At 31.4% G+C, this 24,804-nt stretch overlaps 4 protein-coding genes across 6 annotated transcripts; 3 read left to right on the top strand and 1 right to left on the bottom strand.

Annotated features, from left to right (window-relative positions):
* Nucleotides 1-1,170: 1,170 nt before the first annotated feature.
* Nucleotides 1,171-2,802, bottom strand: LOC111277129 (phosphoenolpyruvate carboxylase kinase 2-like). Its single transcript, XM_022863345.2, has 2 exons — nucleotides 1,930-2,802; nucleotides 1,171-1,632 (listed from the first exon to the last, which is right to left on the bottom strand). The coding sequence occupies exons 1-2, from the start codon at nucleotides 2,705-2,707 to the stop codon at nucleotides 1,595-1,597; spliced, it is 816 nt and encodes a 271-aa protein (XP_022719080.1). The 5' UTR covers nucleotides 2,708-2,802; the 3' UTR covers nucleotides 1,171-1,594.
* Nucleotides 2,803-12,346: 9,544 nt separating this feature from the next.
* Nucleotides 12,347-13,962, top strand: LOC111277859 (transcription factor MYB4-like). 2 transcript variants are annotated; one of them, XM_022864287.2, is made up of 3 exons: nucleotides 12,347-12,638; nucleotides 12,754-12,883; nucleotides 13,393-13,962. In XM_022864287.2, exons 1-3 carry the CDS (start codon nucleotides 12,506-12,508, stop codon nucleotides 13,850-13,852), a joined length of 723 nt encoding a protein of 240 aa, XP_022720022.2. In that variant the 5' UTR covers nucleotides 12,347-12,505; the 3' UTR covers nucleotides 13,853-13,962. The 2 variants fall into 2 exon arrangements, with proteins under 2 accessions (XP_022720022.2, XP_022720023.2); XM_022864288.2 differs by having other exon boundaries at nucleotides 12,349-12,638; nucleotides 12,754-12,897; nucleotides 13,393-13,617.
* Nucleotides 13,963-14,756: 794 nt separating this feature from the next.
* On the top strand, nucleotides 14,757-18,495 carry CJD1 (Chloroplast J-like domain 1). Its single transcript, XM_022863343.2, has 10 exons — nucleotides 14,757-14,977; nucleotides 15,485-15,587; nucleotides 15,685-15,789; nucleotides 15,929-16,006; nucleotides 16,479-16,534; nucleotides 16,930-16,987; nucleotides 17,196-17,321; nucleotides 17,458-17,553; nucleotides 17,766-17,837; nucleotides 18,236-18,495. The coding sequence occupies exons 1-10, from the start codon at nucleotides 14,871-14,873 to the stop codon at nucleotides 18,296-18,298; spliced, it is 864 nt and encodes a 287-aa protein (XP_022719078.2). The 5' UTR covers nucleotides 14,757-14,870; the 3' UTR covers nucleotides 18,299-18,495.
* A 592-nt stretch (nucleotides 18,496-19,087) lies between these two features.
* LOC111277126 (cell division cycle 5-like protein) lies at nucleotides 19,088-24,748 on the top strand. Of its 2 annotated transcripts, none has more exons than XM_089763973.1 (6): nucleotides 19,088-19,470; nucleotides 19,903-21,612; nucleotides 22,148-22,429; nucleotides 23,305-24,275; nucleotides 24,397-24,523; nucleotides 24,633-24,748. In XM_089763973.1, exons 1-4 carry the CDS (start codon nucleotides 19,294-19,296, stop codon nucleotides 24,022-24,024), a joined length of 2,889 nt encoding a protein of 962 aa, XP_089620099.1. In that variant the 5' UTR covers nucleotides 19,088-19,293; the 3' UTR covers nucleotides 24,025-24,275; nucleotides 24,397-24,523; nucleotides 24,633-24,748. The 2 variants fall into 2 exon arrangements, with proteins under 2 accessions (XP_089620099.1, XP_089620100.1); XM_089763974.1 differs by having other exon boundaries at nucleotides 24,391-24,523.
* The last annotated feature ends 56 nt before the right edge of the window (nucleotides 24,749-24,804 follow it).

Raw genomic sequence — 24,804 nt, 5'->3', positions numbered from 1 at the left:
GATGATTTAAATATTTACGACATAAAAAAAATTAAATTTTATATATTTCATAATTCATATTGATTCAAAAATATAAAATATTTTTTTTATTTTATTAAATTTATATATAATTATTATTATAATTTTAAACTATATCATTTTTATATTTTATTTTCTCATTATTTTTATATAGTGTCATTATATCATATTTTAGATTATTAATTTCAATTAAAATCGTTTTTTTTCTTGGTAAATAATTACCTCAGTTGCTTTGCGTTAAGGTATGGTCTCAAACTGAGGGTTTGATCATTTCTCATCAGTGTCACTGCACGCCTCAGTGCATAGACTTTCTTCCAGTATAAGGTTTGAAAAATAAGAGTTTCAATGTTGAAATTTGAGTGCAAACCTTAATCCAAGGAATTCTCTCCAGTTGAAATTTTAGAGTTTCAAATTTTCTATTATGTCACTGCAAATCTCAGTGCAAATATTTCTTCCACTTCTAGAAGCTACCTGCAAATCTAAATGAGAGTTTTGAGGATTGCTATTGACTTTGAATCAATGTGATTAAAACAAATATTAAGTTTATGAGCATTTGTTAACAAGAAATTTCAACTAGGAACATCTTCTACAGGTTTCTGATTGTGAAAAGGAGAAATTCCAACCTTACTCTTTGAATAAAAAACCATGCACCGACACTACAATCAAATGCTCGGATGCACATCTTCTACACGTTAAACACAAAAGAAAGGGAATAAACCAAAGCATATGCTAACATAGAAAGCTTGTTCCCCAATATTTTGGTTCTTAAGTTTCAAGCATACGACTTTGGTGGGTGGAAAATGATGTGCAATTCAATATTTATTTTTGTCAAATGTCAACATGGAATGAACAGTCAGCTGCCTGTTCACGAATACATGCCTGATTACAATTCGGCAGATTTTCTTCAAGTATATGCCTAAGTACATGCTTGTAATATGCTACCGTCCAAAGAAAGATGAACATTTAGATTCCACCAAAGAAACTGATAAATGATAACGTATCATATCAAAAGATGCAAAATCAGATTCCAAAGTTAAACGAAGCTTCATGTTTGGGGATTGAATTCTCTATTCAAGGATTCATTTTCTCAGGGAAAAAAATAAAGCATACTAGATTCCCATATATAAACGGTAGAAGAGAATCAACAACAGCTTGGTTTCCTAGGCTTTCTCGCTTACTTAATACTTTTATTAACAAAAAGAGAAGTACAGGAGGATTATCAACCATTCAACCTACTATTTATCTTTGTACACTCTCTTGCTTCCTTATTAAAACATTCAAAGAAAGGGCAAAAAAAACCCAAAAAAGACATTAAAAAAGACTGGTAGGTTCTTGGTGGTTGAGCACCCATGTGAAGAAACTCAATTCTCTATGTTGCTTTCATGGCATTGGAAAACTGAATTCTGCGGAAGAATCCATCATGGAGTGTTTGGTTTGACTTTTGCTTTGTAGAGAAGAAAGCTAGGGGGACCTTATGGAATTTGATAGGCAGGCGTAATATTTACATTGATAAGCTATTATGCTCTGCTTTTGACTGATAATTTCCAGCTCTTTTCATTGTTAAAAATCAGTCCATTTAAGTTGTTCCCCCTCCATTCAAGATCCAGGGGTGCCCTGCATTTCAGAACAAGAAAAAAATTAACAATTTATTCTTTACTTGGATGCCTGATGATACTGTTAGATGAGGAAAAGATTTGGGTCTATGGACTTTTGAAATACGTCAAAAAAACAGGAAGAAAATTCAACTTGGAAAGCTTCCTCTCCTTCTTCCTTGCAAAATCAGGAAGAACAAAAGAAAGTTTCAAAATCAGAAACCAAAACCAAATCATCCCAATATTTCAATTCACTTCAAATCAAAAACCCCCAAACAAATACAAAATAAAAAAAAAGGAAAAGAAATTAAGAACTTACTCAAAACTTGTTCTGCGGACCATCTCTTAGAAACATCTCTGCAAATCATCTTCCTCAACAAGTCCTTAGCCTCAGCCGAAACTGACCTGAAAATCCTTGTAGGAAACCTTAAATTCCCTCTCAAAACAGCCTCAAAAATCTCCTCAGCTGTCTCACCATAAAACGGTGGAGCACCAGCTAACATAACATACAAAACGACACCAGCACTCCAAACATCAACCTTCTCATTGTAAGCTCTGCCCATCACAACTTCGGGAGCAACATAATAAGGCGTCCCCACTAACCCATCGACCGTGCCAAGTTCCCCTAACCAAGTAGCAGAACCAAAATCCCCAATCTTTAAGTTACCTCTGAAGTCAAAAAAAATGTTATCAGGTTTAATATCTCTATGAACAATCCCAAACCTGTGACAATGAGCTAAACCCGACATAATCTGTTGCATGTAAGAAGCGGCTTTGGATTCAGACAAATCTGGTTGTAAAATCTGGTCGTAAAGGGTGTAAGGTTGGCAAAGCTCGAGGATGAGTTGAAGGGTGTCTTCTGATTCAAACATGTCGTAGATTTGTACGATGTTAGGATTAGGAGACAAAAGGGTCATGATTTTAGGCTCGTTTTCCAGACATTCTCGGTCGGTGGGGTCTGTGAGAAGGTGTTTGTCAATGGATTTACAGGCGAATGAGGCTTCGGTTATAGGACAAAACACTCGAGTTATTGTTCCAAACCGCCCTCTTCCGATCTCTTCACATACTTGATACTTGTCCTTCAATGTTTCACTCATTTTTTTGGGTTCCTGAGGTTTTTCTTGATCTGGGTTTTGCTTTTTTGTCAGTTTTTTAGGGAATCCGATGGCCTTTTGGCTTGGGAAGTTTTCTTAAGTTAATTTTAGATTTATGGGCTTTTAAAAGAGGGAAGAAAGGAATTTTCTAGAGGAATATTCGGTGGGTAAATAGCAGGATCCATGAGAAAGCCAGTTACGATACAACACGCTTGTTTCCTTGGGACAGTAAAAAAAAACTGAAACCAAACGGAGACCGTGCAGAACAATTAATTTTATTTGATATTTTATATTAATTTTTGTATTTAACATAAATAAATATTATATAAATACAATAATTATTAACTTTAAACGCGTGAAAACGGGAGTTTTTAACTCTGGAAAGTTACATTTTTATTGTTTGTTCGTTTTTTTTACCTTGTTGGAGCATAACTATGAATGACCGGATTGTCCTTATTTGTCCATAGTAATTCATCGGGGGACCCATGAAGGGTGAATCATATCATACTACTTTTTTGGATTTTGTTCAACGAAGCATGAACTTTGAAGGCGGCATATCAAACCAAGTAACTATCAAGGAAACAGGGGAATTATTAAGATCTAGAACTAGTTATTTATATATATGAGTTATCTATATTATCTTTCATAGCATATCCACAAATAAAAGTTTGATTACAATTATAATTAATACATAAAACCTACTTTCCTACATCCTCCTTTGGTTTGATTGAATTATATTTAAGTGACTTTATTATTATAATTTTAATAAATTTATTAGATTTGATATTGTTTTTGATATTTTAGTAATATTTTAATAATATTTTATATTGATAATATTATTCTAATAATATTTCAGTAATATTTAAAAATTGATTTGATATTGATTTAGATAATATCAAATATTAATTTAGTTAATTATAAGAATTGATTTAATTATTATTTTTTATTTTATAATATTTTATTTTTGTATAAATAAGTTTTAAGTTTCATTATAATACACTAATCATTATAATAAAGTTTTTATTATTTTTTTCTTTTTCAGATATAAATAAATTTATTTGAATAAATTAAAAAATGTACTAAATAAAATTTAATAATATTTTATCGCCCAAAAAAAATATTATTACTATAACTCAAATTTAATTGATTTTCACTTGTATAAGAATGAATTATAAAAAAAATTTGTTATATATATATATATATATATATAACCTTAATAAGTGCTTTTTTTTTTTTCAAAAAACACTGTAAGTCTTTTTTGTTTGCTTGGCAGGATTTGTCAGGAAAACATGAAGGAAAAAGTTGAACTAAGGAGAGGAAAAAGAAAGAATATAAAGAAACCTTGGAAATTTAGCTTGCTTCTTGAAACTGATTTGTCATTGTCAATTTAACTCCTTCAATCAGATATACAAGAGAAGAAAAGAACTAAACCCAAATACAATCAGTTCTTTTCCTCCATTATTGTCCCCTCTCACCATAATAAAGTGGAACATAATTTAGTGTGATTTAAATGAGATTAATCAAGTAATTATCCCCCTCTTGTCTTCAAAAAAATGTTAAGAAAGATGATTTTCTTGGTGTTAGATCTTTGATTTCCAGGTGTTAAAACTTTGATTTATGCACCATAGATGATATGATGATTCTTGGGTCATATTAAGATGAAAGTGGAAAACTTTTTGACTACATATAGTACTCTTTCCATCCAATATCGTCCTTATTCGATATTCAATAAATTTTTAAAAAAATGATGTTAATGTGTTTTATATTAAAATTTTAATTGTTTAGCTTTGTGACTTTTAATGTCAAGAAAAAAACATGAAAAATAAATTTTGAAACTTTAAAAGTAAAAGTACTTATTGTTAAAATAAAATTGTTTTTTATTTGAAACTACCAAAATTTTAAATTGATCATTAAAATTAAAAATTCAACATTCTAATAAATTTTGATTATTAAAATTAAAATTTTAATATTTTATTTTATAGATCACATGTATATTTTTAAATCATTCAAAAAATTACATAAATAGATAAATAAATAAATAAAAGGGAGGTTGTTAGGTAAAAAATCTTTCAATCTACTTAAACAATCAAATCAATAAAAGTATAATTAAATAATTAATTAATCATATAAATATATAACAATTTAACGTGATTCAGTCTAATTGAGTTACATTTATAAATAAAAAAATATATTAATTGTAAAGAATTATAAATATATAATCTCAATTAACAATCAATACGTATGAACTCATATCATCTAATAAAGTATTCTGAACTCATATGCACTTATACACCATATCTATATGGATCTTTTTATTTTTTTTTTTAGTTTACTTAAGTATACATATCTATAAAAATACCAATCTCCTATAATCTAATAAGATGTCTACATAATAAAATCATACAATTTTTTTTATATCTTTTTCTTATACGTAAGCTTGTAAAGATTTTTCTTATTTATAATCATGCTAATTTATCTATCAAAAATCAATTTCTTTTTAGAATTATTCTTATGCAAGTTTTCTTGTTTGTCAACTAATATTTAATTAATCTCAAATAAATCTTTTATAGAATTCAAGTAGCTATTCTTAACAATCTCTATCTTGATTCAAATTTTATCAATTATTAATTTTATGTTTGACATGTTTAGCTCTACTTGTAATGAAAGTCTTACAATAATTTTTTCTTATGTCTTCATACTTCGTGTAAATTGATCCTCAACATATGAACTTGAACTCTTTTATTAAATCGAGCTTATCTAAGCTTATCTCTTTTCATATTTCAAATATTCAGCTCTAATACTATTTGTTAGGCTAAAAGTTCTTATTTAATCAAACCAATAGAAGTATAATTAAACAATCAATGAGCTACATAAAAAATAATAATTTAACGTGATTCAATTCAATTAATATACATTTACAAATGAAAAAAATGTATTAATTGTAGATAATTATAAATATATAATTCGTAGATATAAATTGATTAAACTAAATTATATTAAATTATTATATTTATATAATTAATTATTTAATTTTATTTTTATTAATTTAATTGGATTGAAACTTTTTAATTTAAAGAGTCCGAAAAAAACAAAAGAAAATAAATCTTGCTTTTTTATGAATATATTTATTTTATCTTACAACTTATCATTATTTTTGTCCAAAACTATAGATGATCTAATCTTAACACTGCTGCTTTTTGATAGGGAATGTCCCACGTGTCATGTCTCCAGCAAGGTGGAAGATGCTCTGGCCCATTCATTGTTTTTGCATCATTATTAATTTGTATATAATTCATTCAAAAAGATAAAAACAAAGTCATCTCATATCTTCTTCTTTTTATTTTTTTTTTAAATTAAAACTGCCAATGGCTACGATTACCTTTTCATTGCTTCACTCATTAAATGAAAGCTTGTGACATTTTTAATTCCTTTGATAAAGAAAGTTAGTGACACATTAACAGAGTAAAGGACAGCATTGTGACTTGTAGACATCTTTGTGGAACAATTGGCAAAGCATCATTTTGGTTGCCTTTTAATTTCGAAGAAGGCTAAAAACAAAGAATTCATAATTTAGATATTGATCCTTCATGAAATAAATTAAAATTAGTTGAAAAAGACATGAATTTTTTTTAATATTTAAATATTTAAATATTTATTTTTAAAAAATCTAAATCTTTTAAACTTGACAATAAGATGTAACTAATCCTAAATAATTTGGATGTTCAACCGAATCAAATTTATTCCATCCAATAAGAAATACTAATCAATGCCTTGCCGGACAGTGCAAGGTACAAAGGAAGGACATGTTAATAGGAAGTGATAATTGAAGCTATTGGCTTCAAATTGATTACAATATCGGGTTTTGCATGAGGATAAGGCCTTTCTTTTTTTTTTTTTCTTTAAATTATATATTCACCAGCACTTCTGCTTCTCTCTAACTTCTGAAAAAGTTATAAGTAGGAAAGATAAATAGTTTTGATTAGAAGATTTTGATTTTGGCTAATATTTTATGGAAAATATATGAAGGTGCAACAGCACTAGTATAATTCTTTGGGGACAATTACATGAGGGAATTATGGGAAAAGAAAAGTTCATACATGTGTGTGAGTATTGTGAAACAATGGAAATGAAATGAAATTTGTGAAAAAGAGAAGGCAAACTAATAATGGAGTTTCCTTTTTCTTTTCCTTTTTAGGATAAAGTTTGGGATAAAACCCTTGGAATGGATAAGATGCTGCAGTTTGATCTCAAAACTTGCAGAGTCATGCCTCTGTCCTATAAACGAGATTATTAAATTCTGAAATGTTTTGATAATATATTATACTTTTATTTTTTTTATTTTAAAATTTAATTACTGAAATTAAAAGTCGAGCATTTTATTAAAATCATGTTATTATTGACAATTTCGCTTTTTTTTTTACAAGTGATAAAGTAAATTTAGGCTTGTGCTTGTCTTTTCCAGCTTCTAAGATCATTACAGTTTAGAAAGCCAAAATCCCAAGAATTCTGAAAGAACCCACCAATGAAAATCACAAGAACAAACTGAAAACAAATACTATAATCCAATGGTTGCAACAAAGAAGCAAGAATAGCAGCAGTAAATATCAGATTTCTATGTGCTATTTTCCTCCTCTTTCATGTGCAAACCCTCCTCCACCACTCACCATCTAGTGTTATGACTTTACGAGATTCTTGGTGAAGTACTGTTGAAAAACGATTGGGAAATCGATTGCAATAAATTAAGCTTTGACAGTGTAATAATACCAAATGACATGCCATCACCACTGACACTTGTTAATATATATTTCATTCTTATATATATATATATATATATATATATTTAATTCAATGAAAATCTTATTAATTTGTCATTTCATTTCGTTGATGTTCAATTAAATTAATTTAAAACTTCATCGTATAAAATCGATTAAAACATTATAAACACTCACTAGTTATCCAGAGGAAATGGACTCATCTGAGAATTAATAAAAATCAAAGCAATACGTAATTGCTTTGGATTGATTGAAAAAGAGTTGCAGAAATTAAATTAGTATAAATATTGTATATTAGGGGAAAAAACTTTTTACAATATTATTTTTAGATGAAAAGGAAACAATGATTAAGGCCAAGATAGTATACAATAATAAATCAAATAAAAAAAATTAAATTCTTGATTGTATAAAAATTGTACCAAAAATATGTTATAATTGTCTCTATCACTATCTAATTCGAACTTGCAAACGTTTTCTTGGTTTAGAAAATTTTGTACATATTATCATCCAAATATATATATATATATATATATATATATCCATATATACCACCCTTGATTACCTATGTCATGTCTTGCGTAGGTTAACAGCATTTGCCATGCGAAAGTTACATTTCTATTATTGTTGGAACTAAATTTCTTAATCCTCTGGTTAACAATCACATTATATAATAATGTTATTATATAAATATCTAAAAGCATAATTCATCTTTTAAGTCTCAAGTTTTAACGTTTGCATGTGTTGGGTTTAGCTAGCAATAAAACAATGTTAATAACTATTTTTTGTTTGATACAAATGAGATAATAATTTAAAGATAAAAAAAATTAATTGTAAGTGTTGAAATTTAAATTTTAAATATTTTGAATGTCATTTTTTAAAAATAATTGTATGAATTAATTAAATTAAATTATCGATTATAATTATTATTATTTTTTAAGATTTTCAATAGATTATATGTTTGTGCGATCTTATCTACTTTGAAGGTTCTCTTAACTTAGGTATGTGCCGACCGAAAAGCATGAAGTGCCATCATGCTTGCTGATTAAGTTTGGTATGTCTATTAATTAAATTAGTAATTGTGAATAGAATCATTTACCTAATGTATAGAATTATATATATAGTACATATCTCTTTTGTTCCTTGTAAAGTATATGCTACTATTGCATAATTATAATATGTGAGAAAAGCATGCTTAAGCTAAAATATAATATTTTATTATCGATAATCCGAGGTTTAAGTTAATGAATTTCATCCTAGATTCAATTGTTTACCACGTGATGTCAACTAAAATTCTTTTATATTGATTTCCAATTTCGTTTGATCACAACCAATAATGTAGTTTGGTGGCAATAATCCAGTTTGGTATTGTTTTTTTTTTTCTTTTGGCCAATGGATAGCTTTTGTTTTATGGATTTATATTTTTTATTTCCCTTATTATTTGATTTAACCTCTTAAAGTTGAAAGGTTATAAGGTTCATTTATTTTTTCTCTTGTTGAGTTTATAAAGTCTAATTATTAAAAATTATATACTTTACTCACTTAGCTGAGATATTTATTTAAATTCGAGTTATAATTTTTTGTCAGTATTAAACTTTAATCACTAAAACTAAAAATATTTATAAAAAAATCACTATCTTATGCTTAAAAAAGACAACAAAAATAATATGATAATAAATTATTTACAAAGTAATTTTTTAAGTTTTTTTTATAATTTAACAATCTTTAGTACTATCAATAAAGAATTTTTGCGAGTGCACCAACAAACATTCAATTAATTCATTTTTTGTACTCTTCCAACTAACCCAACTCCATGACATATCAAAATCTCATGTTATTTTGTCTTTGACATAACATCACCCATGTTCCAATATCCCTTTCTTTCCATACAATGAACTTTCAATCAATTGATTTTCTCTTGTCATTCTATTGTCTCTTTCAAATTTCATGTGCTATAGCCTGCAAGAATCCAATATCAAAGCTGAAATCAATATTGGCATATAGAATAAATAGTAATAGGTTGCAATAGATTAAGCAAGAATATCCCACCTTCCCCTATCAATTTCTATGTGCTATATGATCATTGCCACTAGTTTGTGCAAATGAAATAATGAGATTCTTGCATAATTGTTGGAAAAAAAATCAGATAGCTCAATTTTTCTATTAAATGGCAAGCATCTAGTTACATTTGATACAATAATTTAAGCTATATGACAACGAAATGACACCAAATTACATGTGCCATCCACTAATGAATTTAATGATGACTTAGGTTAGAATAATGTAATTAACATTGTTCATTATGACAAGACATTAGTCTAGTTCTAGAATATGGATAGGTAAAGGATATGCATGTAAGGGTTAAAAGTTCAATTCCTCTCTTCTATATGAAATTAATAGGTATAAATAGTATTCTTTTAAAATGTATTGATATAAATATAGTACAAATCATTTGAGGAATGGTTATTTTTCACTAATTTTTGAACAAAAAAGATCAAAGGAATTGGGAGAGGAAGAAGAATTATAAACCATTAAAAGTTGATAAAATCTGCTCATTGGACTAGGCTAAGCCTTATTTGCTAGGCTCAGCCCTTAGTTTAGGCTTTGAACTTCAACCACCTTGTTTTGGATTTATGGGTTGCTTCTCCATTGTCCAAGCTTCAATTGTGGTCATTGGGCAGCTCCTTAAATTTTTTTTTTTTTTGAGTTAAACTCTATAATTTATTATATTAAAAATATAAAAAATAAAAAATATAATCCAATCAAGTTGAGTCGACATAATAAAATTAAAAAAATTAGAAACTTGACTAAATTTAATTCAATTTCATTTTTCAAATTTGTAATTTGATCGAAATAACATATTAAGTAATTGAATTACTCAATCTTTGTTCAATTTAAGTTCAATCATCGTTACACTAAAATCAAGCTCAAGTTTAAGCTTGGGCTTGAGCTTGATTACTTGAATTTAAATTTTATGTGCCATTCATTATTATATTATGTTTGTTCAAACCAATTTGACAAAAAGGATAGCTTAACAAAATTGTATTATCCTTTAAAAAGTTCCATTGACATTCATTCAAAAGTTGTTATTAGAATAATGTTTGTGCCAAATTTTGAGTTGATTGATAAAATTTTGAGATCATAAAGGAGAAAAAGAGATTGGTTAAGTGCAAAAATAAGAAATGTTTCTTATGTTTACACTCTCATGTTAAAGTAAGAGGTTGGTTATAAAAAGTCAAAAAGAAAATATAACAGCGAAAGAGTAAGAGAAAGTAAGATGATTAGACAACACCTAAATGATTTTATTTATAAATAGAAGGTGAGGGGTTTATGGGGTAAATTGTTAATATGATTGAATTGATATGATACTATATATGTCAAGTCGGTCTAAAACTAAAAAATATCCCTACTTATCTGCTAATAATTTTTAATGAAAAAAAAATTATTTTACCTTTTAAATCTAAAAATACCTCTAACAAATAGTGTAGAGTATTAAGAATGGTCTTAGTCACATACGATCAAAGAAGTCAATAAAAAAAAAAAGGTAAAAATAATGGACTATAATGTACAACGAAATTAGTGGCATTTTCAGCTACAATGAGAGAGGCTCATTAGTGGCGTTCCTCAAGCATTGTTGCTTACTTTTTTGGCCAAATCTAACGTCGGTGAAAGTCAGGATTTAGTTTGAAATATTTCGAAAACCAACAAAAGGTGCTGTACTTCAGCTCATTTTCTAAATAACTTTTGAAATTTTTCTTGAAAGATTTCATCGATAAAGAGAAAACCAAATGAAGGTATTGTCTTGCAAATGTAAACCAAAATTAAACAATAATATTTTGTGTATGATGGATTGACCTAAGCTATGTTTAAGCTGACAAAATGACTCATTTGTTGCGAAATTGTAATAGTTTGTCATTATTTCTAATAGAATATTCTTTCTGTGACAGAAAGTTCTCGACCCATGTTGACCTTTGTTCAATAATTTAGCCAATGGGTTTAAACCAAAAACAGAATTACCAAAAGTTTGTCTGTCCAATTTTGTTATTAAGATTGAAACGTCATTTGAATAAAATTTCAAATTCAAAATAATCCAAAATTTTGACATATAAAAATAAATAGATTTTTCATGTCGAAGAATTGTAAGTATAATTGAGATCATTATTAATAAATACGATTGCATTAAACTTAAAATCATTTATTATATATCAAAGTTAATATTTTTTTAATTTGAAAAAAGAATTCAAACTTATTATTTGAGTAAAGTTTAGATATCAATTATTGATTCAAATGTCCGAAAACTATTTTTATTAATCTAAAATTAGGATAATATTAATATTAGTGGATAAGTTAAAATACCAATACATTGATCATGTATCCATAATGTGTGGCTATTAATACAATGCTATGTATGATGGAAATATATATATCACATTTTTTTCTTATAATTCAATATCACTTGATGGTTAAGCTAAGATTTTCTTACTTTGGCAGATTAAGCTAAGGAATAATTGTTTTAGAACCAAATAATATTTTGGCACATTGAGCTAAGCCCACCAAAAAGATATTGGGATAGGCGGCGGCCAGAAGATATAGGTGTCACCATTATTGTCCGTGGCGCATGTTAATTTTGACTCTCAAAAGATTTTACACATCTTAAAGACATAGCAACCAAGAACAAGAGTGGAATTAGGTTCAAAATAAAATTCAATAACTATTTCCATTGTGATCATCGATTTTTATAGTAATTCGAAATTTAACTTAATTAATTTATATAATTATTTATAAAAAAATAATATAAAAAAAATTTATTCAAATTTCAATACTTATAACCTTTTAATTTAAAATTGTGGCTTCCATTATAAAAAATAAACTTTATAAGAAAAAATATTATGTGGGGGAGAGGGCAAGAAAATTCTTCTTAGAAAAAGTGGGTTGTTTGAAAAACCATGCAATTCTTGGACCAAAGCTTAAAAAAGGCCAAAGAGAGAAAAAGGGTGCTTAGTAAACTAGGCAAAAGGGGAGACAGGCAAGCATGGTGAGGGTTCCTTGTTGTGAGAAGATGGGAATGAAGAAAGGACCATGGACTCCTGAAGAAGATCAAATTTTGATATCTTACATTCAAAGATATGGCCATGGAAATTGGAGGGCACTCCCCAAACAAGCTGGTATATTGATATTCTTGAGTTCTCTGTTTAATAATCTTCATCTTGGGTTATCTTGGAAAGCAAAGATATGTTTAGTTCATATCAATTTTGGTGAATTGAAAACTGTTTTCTTCAGGTTTACCAAGATGTGGAAAGAGTTGCAGGCTTCGATGGATAAATTACTTGAGGCCAGACATTAAACGAGGAAACTTCACCAATAAGGAAGAAGAAACTATCTTTCAGCTGCATCAAGTTCTTGGCAATAGGAGCGTACAGATTGGTTTGCCATTTCCTTTTTCTAGCAATAAGAGTTCCATCCAACATGAAATAATATTGGATCATAATTGTTAGTGAAGACTATAATTTATCAGAATTTGACTATTTTGCTTCTCTGTCAATTGCTAAATTCAATCCCTTTATCCGTGTACACAAGTTAGTTCAATTGGCAAGAAGACAAGTTTCTTTTCTTTGTTAACCTAGTTTCGATTTTTGTGAGAAACATTTCACGAACAAAATTTTAAATGCATCAAGTTAACTATATCCTTAAAATTGCGCATCCCTTTTAATAGAATGATGAGTTCTTCCTCCAAAGCTCAAAACCAATTACATTTGGAAAACAATATTTTCCATAATTAATTTCAAACTCAACATTATTATTTGATGTTAATTAATTAAATTTACCTATGTAATTAGGTATGATACAACTTTATAATTAGCTCTATAGCAGATGTTATGGTTAAGCATAAAATCTAATGTAAATTTCTTTGATCTCCAGATGGTCTGCCATTGCAGCAAGATTACCAGGGAGAACAGATAATGAGGTTAAGAACTACTGGCATGGCCATTTGAAGAAAAAACTTAAACAAAGGTCGACTGCAATAGAACAAGGTTTCGGATCGACAGATCGACAAGAAATCAAGGAAGCAAGAATACTATTGCAGCACGATCAGTTCAGAGATAGAAGTTCTAGCTTAAACTTAAAGCCATTAATTTCCTCACAAGACTCCCCGGAATCAACTTGTTTAGCAACAATTGAGCAGCCTGATGAATTGGCCTTGTCCAGGGAACAACAAGGAGCAGTACTGGAGGCTGCAGGAGTTAAACTTCCATTTTCAGCGCTGGAAACCTTGAAGATCAATGGCTCCTATAATGTTGATGCTAACAGGGATTTTTGGTTCAAACTTTTCATGGAAAACTCGAATGAAGTGCATGAAAATTTAGGAAATTTTGGGTAGATTTCCTAATTAGCAACTACATTTTCCTTGTTTTATGCATGATTTTCTCCTTTGTATGGTTTTTCCCAGTGTGTTTATTATCCAAATAAATTTCGCCAGTTCATAATTCAGCAATAATTCTCTTTATCACATGTTTTAAAAATAATTATTATTACAAAACTCTAGATATAAAAAGAATTATATGAAACAGTTACATGATGTCAGTAAATATACTTTTCATTTAAATCATAGTATATTATCACATTATTTAAAAAAATTAATAAATATATTAAAATAAATATTTACTATTTAATTATCACATGTAATGTGTAATAAATGATTAATTTTTTCTAATAATGTGATTATATGGTATAATTTAAATAAAAGTGATATATACTAATGTAGTGTAACCATTTCATATGATATTTTATCTAACTCGATTAGTTTATATAATAACCTTTCAAGTGAATTTAATAAATTTAAAATTTAAATTCTTAACATTTATAATTATTTTTTTATCCTCAAATTGTAACTCTTTATAAGAAAAATAATTACTGTTACCATCAAAATATTTTTACCATAACAAGGCTTCTCAATTGTCATATAAAGTTTAAAGTGAAATTTTGTGTTTGATTTTGGCATATGGTCTTAGGCCAGAAGGTTTTAAAATAAAATTATATAATGAAAAAAATTCAGAAATTATATAGTGAAAAAATTCAGAAATTGTTATTATCAACATAGAAAAGATTTATGTACGAAGGGTCGGACCGAAAAAAAAAACTATTTGAAGATGCTTAGGTGTCAAGTTCTTATTGGATATATAAGAAAAATTTTAAGACATTCACGGTGGGACTCGAACGCACAATCTCCATGAATTTCTCTGATTTTTAAAAAATAAAATCCGTAACAGAGAGCCCTTTAAGTTGGAACACTAAAAACCAATTTAAAAAAAAAAAAAAAAAACCCTACAAAACCCTCTGCAAAACTTGCAAAAACAAAAGTAAAAATTATTTGGTTGAATCTAAAATCAAGTCTAACTATGGCATTGTCAATCTCCAATGTTTTTCACTGCCCAAAACCTAAAATTTCACCACGGAATTCTATGCTCAACTCTTCAATCTCCATGCTCTCATCTTCTTTTGTTAGGTAATACTGATATTTCTTCTGTTTATTCATTTACCGTCACTTTTGCCCAGTTATTGGTGTTGGGTTCCCAAGAAAACAGAGGTAATGGAAGAAAGTTTTGATTTTTAATGTTGAGAAATGGAAATTGTGAGTTTGTTATTGGGCGGTGAGTTCAATTTAGCCGCAGTTAGCCAAATTTAGTCTTACTCTTCCATTCATATGAAATAAGCTTATTTCTTTATTGGAAATTTGTATGACTCTTTTGGGATAATAATGACTGTAATTCGCTTGTTTCAATCATTTGTTTCTTCGGTTGCAATCGAAACTGAATACACATTTGAAAGTAAAGTAGTTTAAGTTTTATTTTTTTTCATTCTTGTCATTGAGGCAGAGTCCATAAAGCTTTTTGTTTTCAATGGAGCTTTAACCTTATATAAGAATTTTATTACCATAAATATACTTTAGGCTTATTTGGTTTTTCATGCTGTGAACTTGTAACTAACAGTGCAAAGCCCTTGAACTGATCAGGTTTCCTGGGAGATTTGCTTTTCCAAGGAGTAAAATCGTGATTTGTGCTGCTTCATCTGGAGCAGGAAGCGCTAATCCAGATGGTGACTTAAACCCTTATGAGGTACTTTTAACTCTTGCCGGTTGGTCCATTTGGATATCAGAGATTCCACTTACTAGTGACTGGTTTATTGGGTATTTCAAATGCTTTAATGTTTCAGGTTCTTGGTGTGAGCCCTATCGAGGGATTTGAAAAGGTCAAGCAAGTGTATACAAGAAAACGCAAAGAGGCTGACAAGAGAGGTGATGAGGCTACTGCTGCACTAGTAGGTTACAACTCTCCTAAAATCTAAATGTTGGAGAATGTCCTGCTCCTAACATATTAAATTACCAGTACGAAAATCTGGATATCGAATTTTTGCGTACTTTTGGGGCCCTTATGGATTGCTAATCTATTATTTCCAGCTTGAGAAGGCATATGACAAACTCATGATGGCACAATTAATGAATCGGAAGAAGGGTGTGACATACGGTTCATTTAAGGTACGTAGTTGATGATACTTAATATAATACCTTTGTCTGATTTGTGAAAACAACATTAAATATTCAGTCTTTCACGCATTTGTATCTTAGAAGGTTTGAGAAATCAAATTGTTAGATGCCACTTTGTCTAACATGGTTCAGTAAGCATGTATAAGTGTAATGTTATTCTTTATGGAAGAGAAGATAATTTGCATGACCGAACACTAAATCTGTTTCTTTCCCATGGATATAAAGGATGTTGTTGTAGGACAATTGGTGTTCTTAAGCTGTTGCTATACTATATATAAATGAAGTAAGATTAAAAAAATTGAATGAAAGATTGGAGGCTCCAACATTAGGGGGCACTGCCTTCTCTTTTGGGGGGAGAGCAATTGGTTGGTTGTTAATAATATCTATAGACTATTGAATTTTGTACCTTGTGTTTCGTCTTAAGCTGATCATTCTGTTTATGTGTTCATTTTTCTAATTTCAGGTTTCAAAGGATGTGAAATATGCTGATAAGCTGCCAATTGTACCATGGGGGCCAAGGTTTTGTAATTGCTCATGAGTAGAATATTTTTGTATTAAACTGGCTCATGTTGATTACTTGCTTTTAGCTATTTGCTGCCATAATGGACTATTCATTTTTAGTCTTTACCACCCATGGTTGTCGATGACAGCTAAAAACAAGAGAGAGCTACTCTTGAGGTAGGGCGGGAAAAATGATAGTCATGCCGCATTAATCTTTGAGTGGAAGACTGTGTTGGAAAATTTTGTGAAGTTTTTTTTATTACTTTATTTTGTTTAGTTGTGGTAGAGAAAACTCAAATTTGTTTTGGCCCAATCTTACTCCAATACTTATTATGAGTTATGACTCTTTAGCATTATTATGTAGTCTTAGTGATCGTATATGCTCTTGACATGAAATTATGATGTGCTTTCAGGTTCACCAAGTCTAGCGTACAAGATATGTGTATCAACCTGGCAATTTCTGCTGTATTTGTAAGTAGACTAGATGATGGATCTTCGGCACCCTTGTTCAATTTTTATAGCAAATTCTAAAATAGCATTATATATACTAAAGAAAGGAGTCATATGTATTCTGTGTAACAAACCATCAAATTTAGACATTGATATTGTAATAACTATGGCACTTTCTTTCTTTCTTTCATTTTCCTTTCCATCTCATCTTTCACTTGTTTCTGTGCAGACGGCTTGGATTGTAATACAGCGCATTGCTGAATATAAACCTTTGCAGTTTTTGGCTTTTGCATTTGTGTATCGAATTTTTGAGAAATTAAAAGCCTCTGAACCACCAGTATCACCAACGTATACGGTGAGCCATATTTAAAAAAGCCTACAGGCATCTTTTATTCAAAATCATGGTGTCCTATAATTAGTACCTTTGACTGACTTCTAGAAGCAGTGCCATTTTTTAGTTTGTTGATTATTGAAGTTTATGTTGACTGCAGGAAGAAGGTGAAGATGAAGGGCGGGCCCTGCGAATGGGAAAAAGACTTCTTCGTTCTCTTGCACTAGTTTTTGGTTGTATTGCTCTGTCCTCTCTGGTACGAGATGTTGCTCAACTTTTAATTCGATCTTCACTAAAGCTCACCAGTTAGAACCTTGCTCCTATGGGTCTTATAATTAGATATCTCCTTTTATATTATGAGTTCCTTTTGCATTTTCTTGTCTGTCAAAAGACTTTAAAAATGTTGCTTCTAGCTTCATTTTCTCCACTTTGTAGCCTCATTAATGATTCTGATTGAATTTCTTGCAGGCATACACAGGTCTTTTGAATTTGATCGAGTATGTTGGCAGTTATATACCTGCTGTTCTCTACAATAACCAGGTAAGGACATTGAGCTTTGTCATAAAAAATAGGTTTATTTTTGAATTAATTTCCTATCTTTTACACTTCATAGGCCTCATAATTCATAATGCATTATGAACATAGAATCCTGTTAAGTGGGGATATCTTCCGTCGCTTAATTTCGGGGCTAGTTGCAGCCTTATGTTCAACTTGGGTTTTTTGACCTTTCGCCAATCAATTTTAGGTTAGATGTTTAACAAATGTATATAAACACGCATTGCAAACTTTGGAAAGCTTAAGTTTAGCTCTCAAGATTGGCTGGCAGTGTTTTAGAGTTTCGACCTCTTAATTCATCGGCTGCAAGTCCAAGCTCAGTCTGACATAAATGATATACATATCTCATTTGATTCAGCCAAGTGATGATTTTTCATGTGCAGGAACTCATAGTCACCACAGCATCGGCAGTCGCCCTATACTTTGTGGCATCGTACTATAGGTGATGAGTTTAATGGAGTTCAGATTGAGGAATCGTTCAGAAGTTGATAGTTTTGAAGCTTGTTTCGTTCTGTTAATTTTAGCTCTCCAATTTTGTCAAATAATATACAAACTCTTACAATGTTGAAAATTAAGGGGGAAACATAGTTTTGCTTCTAATATAACATCCATCTGTTTGGCCTTTAAAATTTTTAGAGATGCATATGATACTTAGCTGTCATATTGAGAAATTCCTGCTTTATTATTATTATTAGCAAAGGGTACTAAAATTATTAAAAAGGTTACCAAAATTATACAAAAAATTATTAAACTTACATCAAACGTTATTCAAATAAAAATTATCATGTTATATTAAAGATTAACAAATTACATAAAATGTTATAGTATCTTTCAGAAAAAAAAAAAAAATTAAATGAGAGGAGGTCACTCTATTTTAGGGTTAAGGAATTTTGCAAGTCTCGCAAAAATCGAATTTAAATTTTATAAGCAAAGTATTTAATTTTTATCAACTCAGCTAATCCCTTAATGATATACCTGAGAAGATAATTATATCTTTCTTGGTGTTAAAGGACATAATTATATCATAGAAGTAATTATTTGTAATGGGCCGGGTTAAAAATGCCAAGCTAGTTCGGCCCGAAATTAGTTTCGAGCTTGTCCATGTTTGCAATTTCAGTCCACCAACTGCCCAAAAAAAAAAAAAAAATCATGGATTGAGGGTCCTACTTTAATTATGCAAACTTTGAGGGGTCAAATAAAAATTTTATAAGATTATGATTCCCTTTTCTTCCTCCACGGTTGCCATAAACGTTTCCACTCAATAATAAAGGGTTTACAGATATTGAAGTTCAGGTATTGAAATTCAGGGCTTTGCCCGAAAAAGAAATTGAAAATCAGGGCTTTTCAATCGAAGAACATAGGGTTTATAATTTAATTTTTATTTCAATTAAATCCTTCAAGGCGGAGTAAGGGAAAACAAAAAAAAAAAAAGTGAGCGAAAATGAGGATTATGATCAAAGGAGGAGTATGGAAGAACACGGAGGATGAGATATTGAAAGCGGCGGTTATGAAATATGGGAAGAATCAATGGGCTCGAATTTCTTCTTTACTTGTTCGTAAATCTGCTAAGCAATGTAAAGCTCGTTGGTATGAGTGGCTCGACCCTTCCATCAAAAAGGTAAATGTCTTTTCATTTCTTTTCCTTTAAACAAAATTTAATCTTTTTTTACTTGGGTTTGTTTCAAAGTTTGAGTATTAATTGTAATTTTACGTTGCTTAATGTTCCTTATCTTAGTTGGGTTTCTTCTTAAAAGACCAAATCAATTTTGGGTATTTAAGCTTTTCAGTCTTTCGATTAGTAAGTTGGCAAAGGTAAGAACCAAGCGCAGTCTAATTATTAGGAATTGAAGCCTTTAGGTGCACAAATTGCAAGTTGCATTCTTGCTGAAAGATAGGTATTATTGTTTCTCTTTGTGTTGGATTAATAAGGTTAACTGAATTGTTTTTACTTGATTCCTTTTGGTGAAGAAAACTAGCAGTAATTTGCATATTTAGTTTGATAAAAATAAGAACTTTGAAGTGATAATTTGTGTTTTTGTGATATATGTAGACCGAGTGGACTAGAGAAGAGGATGAAAAACTGCTTCATCTTGCTAAGCTCATGCCAACACAATGGAGAACGATTGCGCCAATTGTTGGTCGGACTCCATCTCAGTGTCTTGAGCGGTATGAGAAACTCCTTGATGCAGCCTGTGCTAGAGATGAAAATTATGAGCCAGGTGATGACCCCAGGAAATTGCGTCCTGGAGAGATTGACCCAAACCCTGAATCAAAGCCTGCACGTCCAGATCCTGTTGATATGGATGAGGATGAGAAGGAAATGCTTTCTGAAGCTCGTGCTCGGTTAGCTAATACTAGGGGCAAGAAGGCGAAGAGGAAAGCTAGGGAGAAACAGCTTGAAGAGGCTAGGAGGCTTGCTTCTTTGCAGAAAAGGAGGGAGCTTAAGGCTGCTGGAATTGATACAAGGCAAAGGAAGAGGAAAAGGAAGGGAATTGATTATAATGCAGAAATTCCCTTTGAGAAGAGGCCTCCTTCGGGCTTTTATGATGTTGCTGATGAAGATAGACCCGTGGAACAGCCTAAGTTCCCTACCACCATCGAAGAACTTGAGGGAAAAAGAAGAGTTGATATAGAAGCACAGTTGAGAAAGCAGGATATTGCAAAAAATAAAATTGCTCAGAGGCAGGATGCCCCATCAGCAATAGTGCAGGCCAACAAGCTGAATGATCCAGAAACAGTGAGGAAGAGATCAAAACTTATGCTACCATCACCTCAGATTTCCGATCATGAATTGGAGGAGATTGCAAAGATGGGGTATGCCAGTGATCTTCTTTCAGGTAATGAGGAACTGGCGGAAGGGAGTGGTGCAACTCGTGCTCTTCTCACAAATTATTCCCAGACACCACGGCTGGGAATGACACCTTTACGGACCCCACAAAGAACACCTGCTGGAAAAGGTGATGCTATCATGATGGAAGCTGAAAATCTGGCTAGGTTGAGAGAGTCCCAGACACCCTTACTTGGTGGAGAAAACCCAGAGCTGCACCCTTCAGATTTCTCAGGGGTCACTCCTAAAACACAGATCCAAACACCAAATCCAATGTCGACTCCGGCTGCAACTCCTGGAGGTGCAGGTCTTACTCCTAGAATTGGAATGACACCATCAAGGGATGGTTATTCTTTTGGTTTGACCCCTAAAGGAACTCCCATCAGGGATGAGCTCCACATAAATGAAGACATGGACCTGCATGACACTGCCAAACTTGAGCAGCGGAGACAAGCTGATATAAGAAGGAACTTGCAATCTGGACTCAGTAGTCTTCCACAGCCAAAGAATGAGTACCAAATAGTCATTCAACCACCTGCAGAAGATAGTGAAGAACCAGAGGAGAAGATTGAAGAAGACATGTCTGATCAGATAGCAAGAGAAAGGTTTGAGGAAGAAGCAAGGCAGCAGGCATTACTTAAGAAGAGATCAAAAGTGTTGCAGAGGGAGCTTCCTAGACCTCCTAGTGCCTCCCTAGAACTAATTAGAGATTCTTTGATGAGGACTGACGGAGACAAAAGTTCTTTTGTTCCTCCTACTTCAATTGAGCAGGCTGATGAAATGATAAGGAAGGAGCTTCTGCTCTTGCTGGAGCACGACAATGCTAAGTATCCACTTAATGAAAAGTCAAATAAGGCGAAGAAAAAAGGTGCCAAGTGTCCTCCAAATGGATCTATTCCCAGTATAGAAGATTTTGAAGAGGAAATGGAAGAGGTTCGTCATGCTTTTCTCTGGTTATGTTGCCTTAATTTCCTTCTTTCTTATGCAATTTATGTTTCTGAACCTTAGTGAATTCACAGGACATTATCATCATACTCAATGTTTCTTATTAATTTAAGAATTTTTCATTTTGGTGCTTGATATAGAATTGAGTTGAGTTTTTTGATATAAATTGCCTATCACAGATTCTTTATTAAGGAGTTCAAACCACCCAAAATCTCATACAAGCAGTTGAAAAGTGATGTTCATTTGCTTGTACATTATAAATATTTTAGTGTCTGTAATTTTTGCAGTCTATAACTGTCGTGCATGTTGCACAGCACTTAAGGTCTTGCACTCTAAATTCCATCTGCTGAACACCAAATACTTCTCACTTTTCGGATTCAGGTCCCTGTCAGCATGATCCTGAGATTCTTTTTCTTTTAGGGTCATGATCCTTGACTTTTGTAATATCAGAGATGTTTTCTTATCATAACTGATGATGATGAGCCTTTTGCTAACTGACAAATGACCTTATTTTTCTTGATAGGCTGATTCCTTGATTAAGGAGGAGGCTGAATTTCTTCGTGTGGCAATGGGGCACGAAAATGAATCGCTTGATGATTTTGTGGAAGCACATAATACTTGCCTAAATGATCTAATGTACTTCCCTACTCGTAATGCTTATGGTCTAGCAAGTGTTGCTGGAAATATGGAGAAACTTGCGGCCCTGCAGACTGAATTTGACATTGTGAAAAGGAAGATGGATAATGATAAGTCGAAGGCAGAAAGCATGGAGAAGAAGTACAATGTTCTCACACAGGGTTATGAGGTACATCAGTAGATATATGCGGATAATTTTCATTAATAATTTGTTTCTACTACCATCATTTTAATTTTTTTTGCAACTTGTAGCATGCGAGTTAGAAATTCTATCATGCACTTTCTGTTATTAGATTTCATTGATAATTTTGGTAGTGCTTAATAACATTTACAGAAGTCTTTATACAGCATGTTTTCTTTATATGTGTTGGAATGCAGAAAGCCTTATGCCTTGAGATCCGTGTTGGGGAGTATGGCTGTGGAATTATGTACTTGTTGGATTAGAGTAGGATGGGACTATAATTGAACAATTAGCATGTAAAGAAGTATCTCTATAAAGAACAGGATTTAATGTTTCTGAGTGAAAGGTTGTTTTAAATCCGCTTTTTTCCCACTATTGATAGTTTCAGGCTTATTTTAAGATTTTCTAGAGAGGCCTATAATGTATCATTGTTTAGGTTTTCATTTTTTCTTCCATTTCTAAAATTTGGTGATTTTTGATGTGGTATGAGAAAACCTCTCAAGAGTCTGGGGTGGAGTCCTGATAATTTACCTTATGAAGGCCATTTTAGTAGTTTATTTGAATAGAATGTAGGTCATCATTCTTATTCATTCTAATGCAGAACTTAGAACTAAGTATTTTAGTAATACTTAATGGATGATAGTCGCTTCTATCCAGCTTCTAGCAAATAAATTAATGAACTCACTATTTTATTCGAAAGATATACATGTAGCTAAAAAGTAATTGATTAAATCTTATATTCTTTGAGATTTCAATTTTCATGTGCCCTATATTGGAAATTATAATATCATACTTTTCGTTTTGGAACTTGTTTGAAATTTCAATTCCTGTTGTACTAAACAATTGACAATTTTGATGATCAGAGACGGGCTGTAACTCTTTGGCGTCAGATTGAGTCAACCTTTAAGCTGATGGATACTGCAGGAACAGAACTAGAGTGTTTTCAAGCATTACAAAAGCAGGAGCAGTTAGCGGCATCACACAGAATAAATGGTATCTGGGAGGAAGTTCAGAAGCAGAAGGAGCTCGAACAAACCTTACAAAGACGCTATGGGAATCTCATAGCTGAGTTAGAAAGGATACAAAATCTCGTGAATGTATACAGAGTACAAGCACAAAAACAAGAAGAGGCAGCTGAAAAGGATTGTGCACTTGAGTTGTCTGAGGCTGTAGCAAGTCAAGCTGATGTGCCCAGCTCAGGACTTTCAGAGTCTGCACCTTCCTCAGAGCATGTTGACTCTTCTCTTGATGGCCATCCTAGCCTGAAAGGTGATATGAATATCGATTCAGGAAAAGAACATGCTACTATGGATATGGAAAAAGATGGAAGCATGTCTGTAAATGTGCCTTTGGTTGTGGAAGACATAGGAGATAATATCACAAAGACACTTAATGGGATGACTGAAGATGCCGTAACAAGTCCTGACGGTGCTGCAGAATCTAGAAATCCTGATTCAGTTTCTACCGAACAGGAAAGCATCCAAGAAATGCTTGAAGAAGGTTATACTGACCACACCAAGGTTGACAATTCTTCTGTCTTGGGTGGAGATGCTGCTGAAAAACAAACTGGAATGGAGGAATAGCTTTTTTAGCTCTGAACAAGTGTCAAGTTTTATTGGACAATGAGAGACTAATCATGAAATTCTTCCCCATACAAGTAGTATTCAGGCATTGATGGATCCATATCTGCTTCTGTATTTTTATAAATGGGAAATATTCCATGGATAGTAGCTATGCTGGAGCCAAGCTTATTCTGTGTAATTTTTTCATCTCTGCGTTTTCCAGTGCTAGAGATTTTTGTTTCTCTTAGAAGAGACCTGGAAAAGAAATACAGGTAACGTTTAACACGTGATTATTATCAGATTTAAGGAACTGTTTCAGTTTTTTTTTTTTTATGACATCCTGATTCTCACCCTTTTACTTTCTACGATCTCTTTTTTTCATTGGAGGTCCAGGGGTGAAAAACATGGACCTGTCATTGGTAGCTTTGGTATAACATCTCTTTTCCCTTGGACTTAACTCACCAGCACCTCAAATTTCTACTTACCTGGTTTTCACAAGAGGCAATGATGTTGTAGATAGGTTAGGCACTTTATTTATATTCTTGTATTCCTATAATTTGTCGGAATTTTCTTTCTTTACCCAAAATGAATGTTAGGAAAGTTGAAAATTTATTTTCCACTGGACCCAGGTTATCCCCTTAGGGTTGATCCAGCTTCTTTTGATTGACAATGGACATCCCAAATCCAAAAGAAGGCATTGTATCTGATTTAAAAGTCTGCATTATATTAAATTGTTGGTTACAAATTGTTTTTTGTTTTCTGAGAACTGACAAGAAAGCAGTCAAAGCCAGTCCTCCATAT

Source organism: Durio zibethinus, chromosome 7 (genome assembly GCF_047325235.1).
Source record: "Durio zibethinus cultivar Kanyao isolate XHJ-2024 chromosome 7, ASM4732523v1, whole genome shotgun sequence".
NCBI classification, from domain to species: domain Eukaryota; kingdom Viridiplantae; phylum Streptophyta; class Magnoliopsida; order Malvales; family Malvaceae; genus Durio; species Durio zibethinus.
Note: the sequence above shows the minus strand (reverse complement) of the source record. Positions and strands in the feature narration are given on the sequence as shown.